General features: G+C 36.0%; 1 protein-coding gene across 1 annotated transcript; it reads right to left on the bottom strand.

Moving 5' to 3' along the window:
- Positions 1–214: 214 nt before the first annotated feature.
- On the bottom strand, positions 215–1,450 carry LOC113305315. The gene has a single exon (XM_026554375.1). It carries the CDS (start codon positions 1,448–1,450, stop codon positions 215–217), a length of 1,236 nt encoding a protein of 411 aa, XP_026410160.1.
- Positions 1,451–15,829: the final 14,379 nt, after the last annotated feature.

Raw genomic sequence — 15,829 nt, 5'->3', positions numbered from 1 at the left:
GATTTATAAAACTCCATTGAGAACCCATCTGGTCCTGGAGATTTGTTAGCCCCAAAATTCTTAATTACTGCATAAAATTCCTCCTTTGTGAACTCCATTTCCATAGCTTGCTTCTCTTCTTCCTCTAACTTTGGAAATTCCAAATTATCAAGAGAAAGAGCCACATCATTTTGCTCCTTGAATAAATTGTCATAAAACCCTCTCATCTCCTTTCTTATTCTTTGTTGGTCAAAACATTCCTCTCCTTCAATCTCAAGTTTAAAAATTGTGTTCCTCTTTTTCCTTGCATTAGCAATCCTGAAAAAGTAAGATGTGTTTGAATTACCCCACCTAAATTCATTTTTCTTTGCCCTGGGATGCCACTTCCTAGCTCCCTGACTGTAATATTCTTCAACCTCAACATACAATTTAACATCTCTTCAAACTGCTCGTGAGACAACCTATAAGATTCGTCCATGTGATCCAAACAATCTATCTTCTCTGTCAATCCATCCTTCTCCTTCTTAACTCCACCAAACTCCTCCCTTCTCCAGTTCTTCAAGAAGTATTTTAAGTTCTGAAGTTTCTTGAAAAACACAAAACTAGGAATCCTTTGAAACTTCATTATCCCCCACCATTGCTCCACCTTCCTCAAGATGTCCTTATGCATAATCCAACTATTTTCAAACTTAAAATAAGGTTTACAATCAATGTTTGGTTTTGTGACCAACATTATAGGCTTATGGTCAGAAGTAACGCTAGTTAAAGCCACCTGAATTGCTGCAGGAAACCACAAATCCATCTCCACACTAAGAAAAAATATATCTAGTCTACATAGCAAAGGATTCACCTGCATATCAGACCATGTATAAGCACCACCAAGCAAAGGCAGATCCACTAACTCTTGAGTAGTAATAAAATTGTTTAGGAGAGCAGTATTCCTACTATCACATTCTCCCATGTTCCTCTCCTCATCACATCTTACTGCATTCACACCCCCTGCAAAACAGATTGGTCCATTCCACCAATTCCTTACCTCCTCCATGTCAGACCAAAACACAGCCCTCTCATTGTATCCACAAGGTGAATACATATTGCAAATTTCCCATTTAAAACCATCATCCTTTTGAGAAAATAAAGTTGAGATAGAATTCTTACCCATTCTGCCACCCTCCTTTATCAATTTATTGTTATTCCATATAGTAAGAAGACCCCCACTTCTACCACAAGTACCAGTTGATGGAATATACTCCCAATCAAAGTATGCATCATACCAAATTTGCCTGACCATCCATTGATTCATTTTTATCATCTTTGTCTCCTGCACCATACACACATCACACTTCTGCTCTAAAACCAAATTTTTAAGAGCCAATATTTTATCAAAAGCATTCATCCCTCTCAAATTCCAGCTTATTAATTTAAGATCCGTTAAACTAACAAACTGAATTTGGCACCACCTCCACCTCATTTACAGTATTAATAATCCACCAGAGCCAACTTAGATGACCATTCCCCATCAATTCTCTGAGCCGCATCAACCAGCTTTTCAGCATTCATCTTCCTAAACCTCTCCTTGTACTTCACTACCTGTTTCATCACCACTTGCTTTAGCACTTGCCTTTCACCATCACAAACACCCCCATAAGTACAGCAATGTAACATCATTAATTCATCTTCCTCCATTACTTTCTCCATACTCTCTGTGTGTGACAGCTGCAAATCCCCCAGCTTCAAAACCACCTGATTCTCGATGTCTGATAGTAGATTCATTTCTACCACTCTATCGTGCTCCATACTCGAGTCTCCTTCTCCCGCATTTATCTCACCCTCCTCCACTTCCAAATTCTCAATTTTGGAATTCTCTAAAACCCTAAATTGATTTGTTTCACGACCAAACATAACCATTTGACCAGAGTTAGTATTTGGACTTGACCCAAAATCCGACCCACTAACCCGTTTACGGGCTCCATCTGACTCAGCCTCTAACTGAGTCACTTCATCTGACTCTCTTATTCCTTTTGACTCACTTCTAACTGAACTTTCCATTATTAAAGCCTGGTTTCGCGCCAACAGAGTATTGTTAACATCATTTTGAATTCTGGACGGAAATAACTCCTTAATCAAGAAGTCAAAATTGCTGACTTCACGACTGTATTCCAGCTCCGAGAGCTTAATCTTCTCCACATAATTCGGATCCCATTCCGCCGTCAGCACCACCTTATGCCCCTTCAACTCCGAAACTAACACCGCTGGAATGCTGCTAATGTTTCCGGTAACTGCAATTCTGAAGAACCAATTACCTTCCATCCTCATTGTTTCAGTTGCAATTTTAGAAAATTCACCAGAAGATAGCTCATTTCCTAGCCTGGCAAGCACCACCGATGACCAATTTTCCGTCGCCAATCCTCTAATCTTGAACCAATGAACTGATTCAGAGGCCTTACCCACAGGATATACTACCAATGCTCTTTTTTTACGTTGTGACTGCACCACCGTCTTCTTTGGTTTACTAATTAAGTATCCAGTCCACATTGCCAATGAAATATTCACACCTTTATAACTCCATTTCAATGGTTTCCAGATTTTCTTCCACTCCTCCTCCTCCATTTTTAACAAACCTTCCAACATCGATACACCTTCAATCATCAAGAACCGTGTGATATCCAAGTCTTTCTTAATCATCAGCGCCACCTGATTCCACCTTATTCTCCTAGACAATGTGACTATACCAGTCCTTTTTAATCTAGACTTGATAGATCCAACATTTCCAGGAAAGTCCATTGGTTTGGGTACACTTTGGCTTACCACCTTCCATCCAATCTTCTCCATATACAAATCTAAGACCTTAAGAATCGACCAACAACTCTTGTTGTCTATACTCGGTACACAGATGCTAAATGAATTACCTTCCTCCCCTTTGCCATGTCTGGAGATCCTAATATACTCACCTCCATGATTCGACTGAACTCGAATAACAAAGACCTGATCTTCAAACATCTCTTCGTACTTGATATCCTTATTCTTCCCTTTGTGTATCATCCTCAACATTGAGATCACCCATAACACCACCTCCTTTGGCGTTCCCAACCAAGCTGTAGCACTACCCCATCCCCTTTCTAGAATCTTCACCATATCCTTGTTACCAATTGTCTCCAAAGTGATTTCGAAGCTTTTTATCTCAAGTTGTATCAGTTTTCGAGTGCCTCCATCTCTGTCTCGGAGTCTCTCTCTCACCTCTCTTCATGAAGTTTGTTAAAGGTCGAAGAACTTTTTTTTTTCCTGATAGGCTAAAGCCGGACCCAGGACCCTACGCAAATCTAGCCAGCTGGACTAGCCCAACTACTAGACCCAACCCCGCTAAAACCCTCTATACAATAATTAAATACAAACCTCTACTACGTGGGGATCGAACCCCCTGACTTCTTCCTTACTGGAGTTGTTGGGATACCACTAAGTTATGCTCTTCGACCCAAAGGTCGGAGACTATGGCTGGAAGAGAAGTTGTTTTTTTTTTCTGCTTCAAAAAAAAAAAATCAATCTTTTTTCTTTTTTTCAGAAAAGGACTGGCGTTGTTTCAACCACATCACTTGCTATGGCACCTCCAGGTTTACAAAAGTTGTTTTGTCATACTATGAGGCACGTAAATTATTTTTCCCATTACGGTAAAACTGGCAAATTTTAATTGCATTGTACGAGACTCTCTTATCAATAAAAAATTATTATTTTGTGTTTGGTGGGTCTTTATTAAATTTTATGAATTATATGATTAGTGGTTCTGCACAGACCGTGTGAGCAGACCACACCAAAACCGAATTTTAAATTTGTCTCATAGTTTTTTTGGTGAGGTCCTGGTGGGCCTCGCGGAGGACAACAAGGGGCCTTGGTTTTTTGAGAGCTTTTGAGACGGTTTTTTTTGTGATGTTTTTTTAATACGTGAAGCATTTTTGTTATATGATATTTTATGGGACCCTTATATAATACAAATTATAATAACAAAGTAGAAGAGAATAAGTAAATAAAAATTAAAGAATTACCTAGCGATCAAGTTTGACCGACAGGGATGGAGACTTAACGAGAGATTTACTCTCAACCGAACAGTCGAGTGCTTGGTAAGAGCTACTTAGTGGGACCAACAAACAAGTAGATTTGTACATTATACACCTACAGTGGGGCTAGCAAACCATTAAAACAGATGGACAAACTGCTAAATCAGAGGGTTTGTTCATAGCTTCTCAGACAGAGTCGATCGAATCAATCTTGGACGATCGGTAATGTCAGCACCGACGGATCATATTGAGCCAAGATCCGGTTCTAGAATAGAAGACCAGTTCAAACTCAGCAGGCAACGGCTAGTTCATCCAACGGGTATGAATCCACTCCCTATAAATTGAATTGATTTCAACTCCAAAATCACACCTTCTACACCTACAAATTCTTCATAATTCCACTCCAATCTTCATCATTCAATCTCAAAATATTTCAACCTCAAAAAATGGCTACGAGAGTTCGTGGTGCTAGGTTTTCTCTTGCAGGAGATTCAGCAATTTGCACAACTTATATTTTTCAAACAAGAAACAATATCCACGGTACGAATTTTACGCAAATGATTTTCCGGCAACAAGGTTTTGCAATGTTCGCTACAGAATCGGGGAACCTGAGAAACCTGATGTTATTGAATTGTCTGCTCATTTTCAATCAATTAGTCATGTTTTCGACCAATTTCTTGGAATGGTAATGCAAGTTAACTGAAATATGATCAACAGTGAAACTGAAGATGAATTTCCAAAGAGATGCAGCGATGTGGCAGCAAATTAACGGGATACCTTTTCAGTTTGTAGGTTGTTTCAATATCTTTTGAGGTCTTCACAGGTTTGACCCCTTCTTCCTTCTAGATGCTCCATCAGTCGCTCCATGAAGGAGGATGTTCTATTACCTTGTTTTTATGATTTAGACATTTAATGAAACCTAATATGAGAGTAAGTAATGTTTAATGGAATCTAATGTTGTTTGATATAATCATAAGAGTGGTGAAAATACAAAGATATTTCCAGTAATTAAGCTAATGACAACATAACGGTGGTGGAATCATTTCATACACTTAATCAATCCACTACAACTTAAAACACGAAGGATATTCCCAGAAATGTTTTCCATAAGTGTCTTCTTATGTGTAAGTGTGCAAATGCATAGAAAATTTTGCAACTGAGGCTTGAGCATTCACTAATCTTCTGTTTTTTAAACTCCACTTCTTTGCAGTGGTCGGGTTGTGGCTTTTTCAACCGGAATTTAAGCTTCATGTTTTTCCACGACGTTGCTTCTCCGCAGTGGTCGGGTTGTGGCTTATTCAACTGGAATTTAAGATTCATGTTTTTCCAAGATGCTGCTACATTTTTATTTTCTTGTTCCTTCATAACATCATCTAACTTTCGTGATTCTTCACGACAATTAGGATCTTGACATTGCAAATACCTGAGATTTTCTGGTTGTGATTCAACGACCATTATGTTAGCTGAACGACCAACTTTTGGATACTTATAATACATACAAGGACATTTCATTAGACTATGGTCATCCATGAAATATGATGGACAAACCTCTTTTCCTTCCACACATAGTATTTGTTCTCCTTTGTTTTTAGAAAACATGGTGTTGGAATGAAGAACCTTTCTGTTCAGAATGTTTCTGGTTATGTTTGGTTGCAATATATATAAAGATAAATATGACTGCTATAATATAATTGTCACCTCTTCTCACAATAAGACGATCGACCTTGGTTGAGCCGACAACGGCTAGTATCATCCAACATATTTCATTCGACTCCCTAGAAAATTCTTACGATTTCAACTCCGAAAATGAAATGACGAGGGTACCCAAGTACACCACAATATTTTCGTTTCAACTTATAAGTACAATACCAACTGTGATCGTCTATGGACAAAGTCGAGACAATACGACAACAAGGTATACACTTGGTAATAGTTACGGTATGCAACCAATATACTATATGATCACGATCAAGTGTGTTGGAATTAACGTACAAGTGTTATTTACTTTATTATAATAAGATAATTATATGCGGAAGTAAAATAAATGATACGGGTAGATTTTGTTAACGAGGAAACCGCAAATGCAGAAAAACCCCAGGACCTAGTCCAGTTGTAATACTCTCAGAATTATGTTGTTATTTAAAGAACAAAGCCAACTTCGTATAGTTGAGACCAAAATAATATACCCTAGTTACTTAGTTCCCTCAGTATCCCTGCGTCTACAACTGTCTGGACAACGCACATGAATCCCAAGACAGAAATAACTTTCTTGAGTTTCTTTACAGATGTAAAGTCATAAGCACTATACTTTTGTTCGTATTCCAAACAGTAAAGGAAGAAAGTTGTTTGGTAACTACTCCAATAATACTTAAAAAAAAGATATGTTGAGTTTGTGGCAAAGGCTCTTCGGTTTAAACAAGTAAACTCCTTTGTCGGGTAAGATCAATCCAAATTCGAAATAATCATATCTAGATTCACAACTATCAGATTCATATATTGAAAAATACCACTGAATGATAGTTGTCGATTTGTACGACTATTTGATCAAATCCATCAAAGGTAAATTATATCTTAGTCGGATCCCATCCGATCAAGATGTGTGCACAAATATCACGAGATGCGAAAGCGAATCAAAAAAATCTTCTTGTTTTCAAATCTTCATTTGCCTTCAATTGTACTTGCACACCACAAACTTGAATCTACTTATGATCGATCACACACAGAACGGAGTCTGTTAACAATGGATGATCATAAGTTTTCTTCAGATCTAAAAACATTTATGAAGAACCCGTTAATACTTTGATCTAGTTTGAGTGACCTTATTCAGAAGAGAATGCTCTCAAGAATAATCAAACTAGGTGCAATCAAAGTTTCAACAACAGTTAGTCAATCAAATCAATAGTTGAAAACTAAAATAACAATGCAATTATCTAGTTTCCCACCAACGGTACTCGTAGAGCTTCTTAATCCCGCAGAAGTCTTTAAACGAGCGGGCGTAAGAGATTTCGCCAAATTAGGGTACTTTCCTCCCCGTATAGTCGGTTCTATCAGAAACAACACGAATGAAGTTTGCCTGTCTCTTAGGATAGTTTGCAATAAATGTAAACTCAACTATTTATAGAACAAGGTTGTTTGGACAACAAGTAAATTTCAAAACCGAAATATTCTCAAGATATGCAATAAGTACCTAATTTCGGTTTTCATATTTCCAACTAATATCCAAAATGTAATTCGGAAATCTCTCATTAGAAAATATACAATATTAGTTTAGCACTTAACTGATATAACTTTCTAATAGATATGTTTTTATTTGTTGGAAAAAAAAACATATAATCAAAAATCTTAATTAAAAAGTTCACAATATTTCGGATTAGGATCACCTTGAACATCAAGGAATATCTTTGAACACTTAGAGATAAGAATTATACTCATGTTTAAATTATGTTGACATCTAGGACTTTCCTATTTAGCAAACCCTAATTACAAAACTGTAAAGTAATATGTGAATGTTGAAAATCGATTTTGCTCTTGGGACCGGTTCTACCATTACTCCAAACATAGGTAGGGATCGATTATAACAAGTATTCCAATAAAGGTAGGGATCAGTTCTACCATGACTCCAACAATAGCTAGGATCGTTTATACCAAGACTCCCAACAAAAGATAAGATCGGTTCTACCATGTATCCCAAAGTAGGTAGGGATCGGTTCTACCTTGACTCTTAACATAAGTTAAGATCGGTTCTACCATGTATCCCAAACATAAGTAGGGATCGTTTATACCAAGACTCGCAACAAAAGATAAGATCGGTTCTACCATGTATCCCAAAGTAGGTAGGGATCGGTTCTACCTTGACTCTCAACATAAGTTAAGATCGGTTCTACCTGGATTCCCACCTTAGATTCAAATTGGTCATCCAATAGATCTTCACAGAAAACCGGACCAAAAACACCTATTGATTTCTTTTCGATTATGAAATAAGTTTCGTATATGTACTTCCTTTAAACATATGTAATGAAACATAGTTTTCTAGGATGAAATCATACATATACCCATACACAATCAAGTAACAAGTTACATAGATTATGTCGATGTCGTATTTACGAAGTTCAAAAGATAAAGGTTATACTTCGTAATTAAATATTCTTCCTTGATGCTTTGATCGTAATAAAATGACCAAGTCTAATACTAGAGTATTAAATATAACCTCGTATGTTATATTTTCAGTCTTAAAATACTTTAAAATAACGGTAGGAATGGAAACAAGTCAAGTCGGTATTACTAACCTCAAGTGGAAGGATGATGTCTTAGTTGTTTTCGATACGTCTTCACGCTCTTCGGGTTTTCAAGGTAATACTTGTATGTCTCAACATTCCTAGAATATGACAACCAAACTTAATCACGCTCCTCGGGTTTTCAAGCGCTTGATTAACATTTCAAACTAAACGAAGTTGACTCTAGTAATCTTAATCAAGCGACTCTAATTGAGTTTTGATACTAAAATATGACAATCAAACTTGACATACCAACGCTTGGCGGGTTGAACCGAGCAATGCTCTAACAAAAACCACACCTTCTTTATCAAAAACTTTTTTATAAAAAAATCTCAAAAAATGTCTGCTAGAACTCTTGGTCTTAAGTTTACTGAAGAAGAGGATTTAGCTATATGAAAGCCTACATTTTTCATAGGGTAGAAATTGGTATGCGCTACCAAAACATGCCTTTTTGGAAGAACATTTTTACAATGTTAATTCGTCTCACAAATGGGGAACCCGGGAAACTGAGATGCTCGTGGATTGTCACATCGTTTTCAATTAATTAATCGAGTTGTCATGCCATTCTTTGATCAGTTAAAGGAAATTGATCGAGAAAAATTTATTGGTGTAACTGAAGCTGAAGTGATCCAAACAGCTCTGGATAATTGGGAGGAAACTCACTGCAAATCTTTTCTTTACGAAGCTTGTTTCAACATTCTTAAAGATGGTCCAACTCAAGCACATATATACTGCACCGGAAGGACTCTCACTTTCTTTACTATGGAAGAAGATGTTACTCTTATTCGATGTTGGATACATATTATAACGAGAAATATGACCGGTGACTATTTCTAGGAAAGAGTGTTGCAAAGATTTGTAGCATTGTGAAATGAGTATATAGAAATAGCAAGAGCGTAGAACTAAGATTTTAATTCATCAATAAGGATGCCAAACATTATACGAAAGTTTTGTGGATGGTTCGCCGTAGTAATTCTGGATTGTCCAACGAAGAACTGTTGTCCTCATTGAGAAAATGCAGTAATATCTTAATCAAAATCATATTTGACATAACTTGTTGTTTATCTGTTTTTCAGGAAACCATCACTAAAACCAAGTTTACTGAAGAAAACGTAAGATAATTTAAGCATTTGAATTATATGAACTTTATAAGATTCATGTCGCTGTATTTGATGTTGTTGTTTTCGTTTATGAAATCAAGTTAATATATATGAAAGTATCACTTAGATATAAACGAGAGTCTTTTAAGGTCTAAATATTTTCATTGCCACTTATTTTACAAGATATAAACTTAGACAATAATAAGAACTTAAATAGTTACATCAATAAAAATCTAGTACAATCTTCGGCCTCCTAGTTTTCTTTAATTAACATTAACTTCCATACAACGCGCTCGTGAATTGCTTCTCCTTTGTTTTTGAAACTTCTATTGTTAACTTTCAAAACTGGAGTTTTTCTTTTCCTTTTGGCGGAAAATTTTCTTTGAGCCACTTCTAAAACTGGCACAGATCTTTCTTTTTTACCGTTTTCGATTTTTTAAGATTATCACATATTTCATCTACAGTAGCCTCAAGTTTTGCTTCTCAGAAAAGAGAAATTTTCTTATGAGATATTTCAAGAGAAAGATAAGTGGAAAAAAATCCAATAGAAGGTTGGCAATCTTGGTGTGAGTAGAATGTTTGAATGAATTGAATATTTATAAGGTTAAAATAGTCGTTAGGAAATCCCATCGTTGTCGGAATAGTTGGAGCCGACCGGACTACACTAGGCCGATCGTCTCCAGCTGCTCTGGTCGGCTTATTTTGGCTCCAAAATCCCTCTCCCCACTTCCCAAAAATCAGTTGGTCCATCCACCTGGATAGGCATACCAATAAATTTGATGGTGCCCATTGGAGTGCTTCTCTAGATACTCGATCTCGTATGGCTAAGTTGAAAATTAGCCACTTTGCGATAAGATTTTGCTAGTTTCTCTTGTCCATAGTGGCTATAAAACTGGCAAATCTAATGTTTTCCTTCTCCATTGGTTCCGGCCAAGGTAGAATTATTTCACTATAATTGAAGTGCAATTGTAAAAAATCGAAATCCAACTTGTTGTGACTACAAATAGTTTCGACAGATGCTTCAAAAAAAAAAAGTTTCAATAGTCGATAGCAACATATATTGTGTTATATGGAGTAATGCCAAAACACTGCCCCATTATGTTACGCAGACAAGGATACATGCTACAATTACGAGATGACAGTGGTTACATGGACAAGTTAAAAAAAACAAGTTATGGAGACACGTTATATATGTATTACACATACCATTAAAATGAGATTTATTTACAACATTTTTCTCAAAAATATTACCGTTCTTAATTTTAAATACTTCACTACTAATAAAATAAAATTAATATGGTAAAATAATAGTAAAATGTTTCACGAATAATGCGTAAATTTGACCAAAAAAGATAAATTAACATCACCTTTAGTTCATTTTATTTTCCAAACCAATATGAGTTATTTATGACGTGTCCGAAAGTATCTGAAAAGTCCCCGTAAAGTGTCTAATATCGACTTTTACGGGGCATATGATGCGGTGTGTCCATCGTGTGTCGGGAAAGCGTCAAACGTGTAATAACCCGACTTTCTACCGATACCGTTCGCACTTATCCACTACGGTTATCCAGAAGTGTGGAGATTTTATTCAAGCATCGTTCTAGTAATCCAACAACAACTTCTAGGGAGGTCACCCATCTCTAGATTACTCCCGCCCGAGCATACTTAACTTCATAGTCCTCATTATGACAGACCATTACCTATATTCCAATCGGCAAACCCTATATTCCGAATCGAGGTATTACGATACCACGACCCTAAATTGAAGCCATTATTGGCTCTCTCGGAATATATTCAAGCCCAGATCTAGGACGTCCATGCCTCTTATGAGACCAGTACCTAACCTATCCCGTCCAGCGTATTCTCTCACCCTTGGCAGGTGACCCATTATCGGCTCTAATACCATTTCTAATGACCCGTGCCCCTCCACCGATATTGTCCCTCTTATCCACTATGGTTATTCGGAAGTATAGATTTTTTTAAAGGGTTCACTACGGTCATCAAGTAGCAACTTTTTGGAAGGTCATCCATCCACGAATTACTCCCACCGATTACACTTAGTTGCATATTTTTTTGCCAACTCTAGAACTAATTGTGTTGAAAATACCTCGGTGTTAGGAAAGGAAAAAGAATTATATGTATTCCGATCGGCGAATCCTACCTGCCGAATCAGGGTATTACAAGGCATATATCGTGTCCATTCGGTTACAACATCTTTCCAGACGTGTCCGTACAACCTAAGTACCATATAAAATCTGGTAAATCCTGTCGTGTTGGTGTAAACATATTCAGTTTGGTGCCTTCGTACTTTTCTTTTGAAGGAAAGAAGGTTTATGGAGAGCCCCCTTATTAAAAATACTACTGAAAAAGCGGGGTTCTAACAACACCACCCAATATTTCACTTAGCAATCTGTATGAACTAACTCCGAAATACTTTCTAGAGAATCAACTAGATAGTCAGACTCAATCTAGGTAAAAGTATCTCAAAGAGTTAATATCTCTCTCTTGTTTTGATTTACTCAAGCTAATAGAAATCAACGAGTCTTCAATCAAACATAAGGAATAACTTGGATGGTACCAAAGACCAATATCCAAGGATCAATCAATGACAATCAACAACCAAAGGTTGGATTACTCTAATTGATGATCTAACGCACAACCTGTATTATTTCAATTATAAAGATAAAACAATATAATGCGGAAATAGAAATAACACAGACACCAGAAATTTTGTTAACGATGAAACCGCAAACGCAGAAAAACCCAGGGACCTAGTCCATATTGAACACACACTGTATTAATCCGCTACATACACTAGCCTACTCCAAGCTAACTTCAGACTGGACTGTAGTTGAACCCCAATCAGTCTCCCACCGATCCAAGGTACAGTTGTACTCCCTGCGCCTCTGATCCCAGCAGGATACTGCGCACTATTATCCCAGCAGGATAATAGTTTGCAAGCAAAAGTTGAGAACTGCGAAACACATATGCTTTTATCCTAAACCAAAACTGATTCAATGTATTGTGAGTTTTTCACATATTGTTTATATGAGAACCCCTCATGATCCTTTGATAAAGCCTACCAACATGGGCTAGAACTTAATCCTGCTAAATCAAAAAGTCACCCAAACCATAAGGATTCACACCATATTATGAGATTGAATATCAAGGTAATAATAACGAAATCAAACATCCCATAAACATTCAAGCACATGCTATGTAAATAAAAAACTATCACAAGAAAAATTATAAATCAAATAACTTTATTCATAATAGTCTTTATTCATAATAAACTTAATACAATCAATGAAAGAAATCAAAAATTGATGTCTATTTTTCTAGATTAAGTATTACATCAAATAACTTAATCTCTAGTGGTGTTCTTGTTTTTCACTGAACATTCTTATGTATTTTGATTCTTGAGTCTTCTCTTATCTTTCAGATGATTGAGTCTTTGTTTCAGAAGATTCAATTCCACAATCGACTTCAAGAGGTTTGACTCAAGTAGTTTTTCATTCGCTACTGCAGCTTCCAACAGCTCACGAGCGACTTCAAAATCTCTCATTAACATAAGCATCAGTTCAAAAGAAATATGATTCTTTTTATGTTCATCTAAGAAGTAGCATTTGAACTCAACAGGAAAAGTTTCAAGTTTTCGAAGTTGAGACTAAATATCAATAGTGTTTTCACCCATCTTTGACCGTGGACAGAACATAGAGGAATCGGTCCAAGGAATGTCTTATAAAAGAAATAAAACTTGGTCTTCAAGAATGAGATATCTAAACGCGATACTTTATTTGTGAAAAACACATATTTTCGGAAGCAATATTGACTTTCCAAGAATTGAGAATATTTTCCTAACCATAGAGAACATTCCTAGAATAGAAAAATACTTTCATATGTTCAGAAGTATAGAATTATACTTTCTCTATATTCTCGTGCTCCTTTAAAGAACTTCCCTCTTTTTATTTATTGAGCACAACAGGGGAAATTTCAAATGCCAACATCAGTTGTTGGAATGAGCTTGGGACGAATCAGTATTTGTGGAGAAAAGTCCATCATGATGTTCTTGAATATCTTCCACTTTTAGTCTGAGAACTAGTCGTTCATAATCATCTTTGTCTAAGATTACAGTCGGATTGTAATTCTTAGAATTAGTTTTAGACGACTTCCTTTTGGAAACCTTCTCATATTTTGGTATCCACTTATGAGTGAGCTTTGAAAGAAGACTATTCATTTCTAGTAACATTGCATCTTTCCATTTTGAAACATCAGATCTCATATCCCCTTTTAAAAAAATATTACCCTTTTTATTATTTTTCCTCTCAGGAATGTCTCATTTATGATATGATTTTGAATAATAATAATTCGTTTGTCTCATAGGACAATGATGATCTGAGAGTTTTTTTTGAGATGACATTGTTTAATTCTTTAGATACAAAAGATAGAGCATTTTGCATCTTTCGAATTTTGCAATCTCTTTGCATATGACCTTTATCTCTACAATAAAAACAATGCTTATTGAAAGATGTAAAGTTTCTAGATTTACCTTTATGAGACGTTTGGTTGATATGCTGATCCTTAATTGAAGTCTTCCTCTTATTGCTTTCAGGTATGTTTTCTTTAAGAATATCATTTGAACACTTTGGAAACTCAACCTCACAACCTTGTTCAAGTGGTATTTCTGGAGAGGGAGGACAAACAACCTTTACAATTTTCACTTCCTTGTTGATTATTGGAGTATTAGTTCCATCATATCCTAATCCACGTTTGTCGCCATGACATCTCCCTGCATCCAAAATTGAAAACAAATTGTTTGTGCTATCATTGAGTCTTTTTAGCTTTACAGCTTCCCTTTCTAAGTCCTTGATTCTTTCAAAAGCCTTAGTCAGTTGATCCTCAAGAGGATTTTTAAGGAAGGGTTCCGACACATCTTGATCTTTACTTGTTGATTGTTGTAAATTAAATTTAGCTTCTAACTCAAACAAGTTTCTTATTCAATAAGTAATGTTTCCAGTTGAGATCCTCAAACTCAAGACATTTTGCATGAAGACTTTCTTTGTAGTTTTTAAGTAATATCTGGAATTCTGATATCCATAAAAGAAACCAGAGAAGATTTTTCTCAGTTTCTTATTTTCTCTACAGAGAGGAGCAATAAGCTCACTGAAATTTGAGGTAGTCATTTTTTTCGTAGAGATAACATTTAGTATAGAAGAGTATTCTGACATATCTTCTTCAACATCTTGATCGATTTCTGAGTCACCTTCTTCAGACATTTCATCAAGTTGTTTTTCAAGGCAGGTTTGCCAATCACCAGAATCTACATTGTATAGATCTGGTTGTTCAGTAGATTCATAAGGAACATCATTTTGAGATGTTGATCCTTCATCTTGTTTCACGTTAACTGAATCAGGAAATAGATTCATTTTCTTATAGGATGGATCGCACCAAACACAGATTGTTAGATATTTCCGTGTTTTCCCGCTCTGATACCAATTGAAAAGGCGAGGGTACCCAAATATACCTCAAGCTATAACTTTTCCTTCCTATAAGTCCTTTATCCGAAAGTGATTATCTATGGACTGAGTCGAGAGAATACAACAAATCGGTTCACACTTCATGTGATCGTCTATGGATACGAGATCGAGACAATACAACGACAAAGTGTGTTTACTTGATACAAAGGTTCCGACTTAACCAAACACAATAGGATTGCTTATCATATAAATAGGAATTAACGTTTGTGTAATTTACTTTAATTATAATAAAAAAATTAATGCGTAAATATAAAGTAAATGACACAACAATATTTTATTATCGAGAAAACCGCAAATGCAGGAAAACCCCGGGACCTTGTCCAGAAGTGAATACTCTCGGGATTAAGCCGCTATACAAAATAAACCAACTTCGTATAGTTGAGACCAAGAAACAAAACTTATAGTTCACCTAGTTACGTCTGTATTCCCATGCCTCAGACCTGTAAACAAGTCACTTACTTGGACCAATTCCTTTGGTTCGTATTCCAAACAGTAAAGGAACTACAAATCAGTTTGGTATCAACTGTCTTCAACCAAGTGATATGAGTTGGACAAAGGCTATTCTGTTTATCTTAACATAAACTCCTTTGTCAGGTTCCAAAATCTATCTTATGTTCAATCACCAAAAGGTAATCGTTAAGATTTTGCAATCAATACCTTTAATCCCAAGGAAACGTATTGATGCCGATATACACAACTATTCTATCAAAGTACCACAAGGATAAATCAATTATAGTTGGATCCTCTTTTACCGAAACAAGTATTGTGCACACCAAAGATTTATATAACCAAGTCATAAATCTTCTATCTCTTCTTTGTCTTCAGATCTTCTTAAATCTTAAATAAACACCTGCACACAACTACTTGAATCTTTTTGATCAATCACACAA

The sequence above is a fragment of the Papaver somniferum genome, chromosome 8 (assembly GCF_003573695.1).
Source record: "Papaver somniferum cultivar HN1 chromosome 8, ASM357369v1, whole genome shotgun sequence".
Taxonomy (NCBI): Eukaryota; Viridiplantae; Streptophyta; class Magnoliopsida; order Ranunculales; family Papaveraceae; genus Papaver; species Papaver somniferum.
This window is presented reverse-complemented; position numbering and strand designations above follow the sequence as displayed.

What these genes read in the sequence shown, in the direction of transcription:
- LOC113305315 (XM_026554375.1), bottom strand. Translation starts at nt 1,450, where the DNA reads ATGAGGTGGAGGTGGTGCCAAATTCAGTTTGTTAGTTTAACGGATCTT.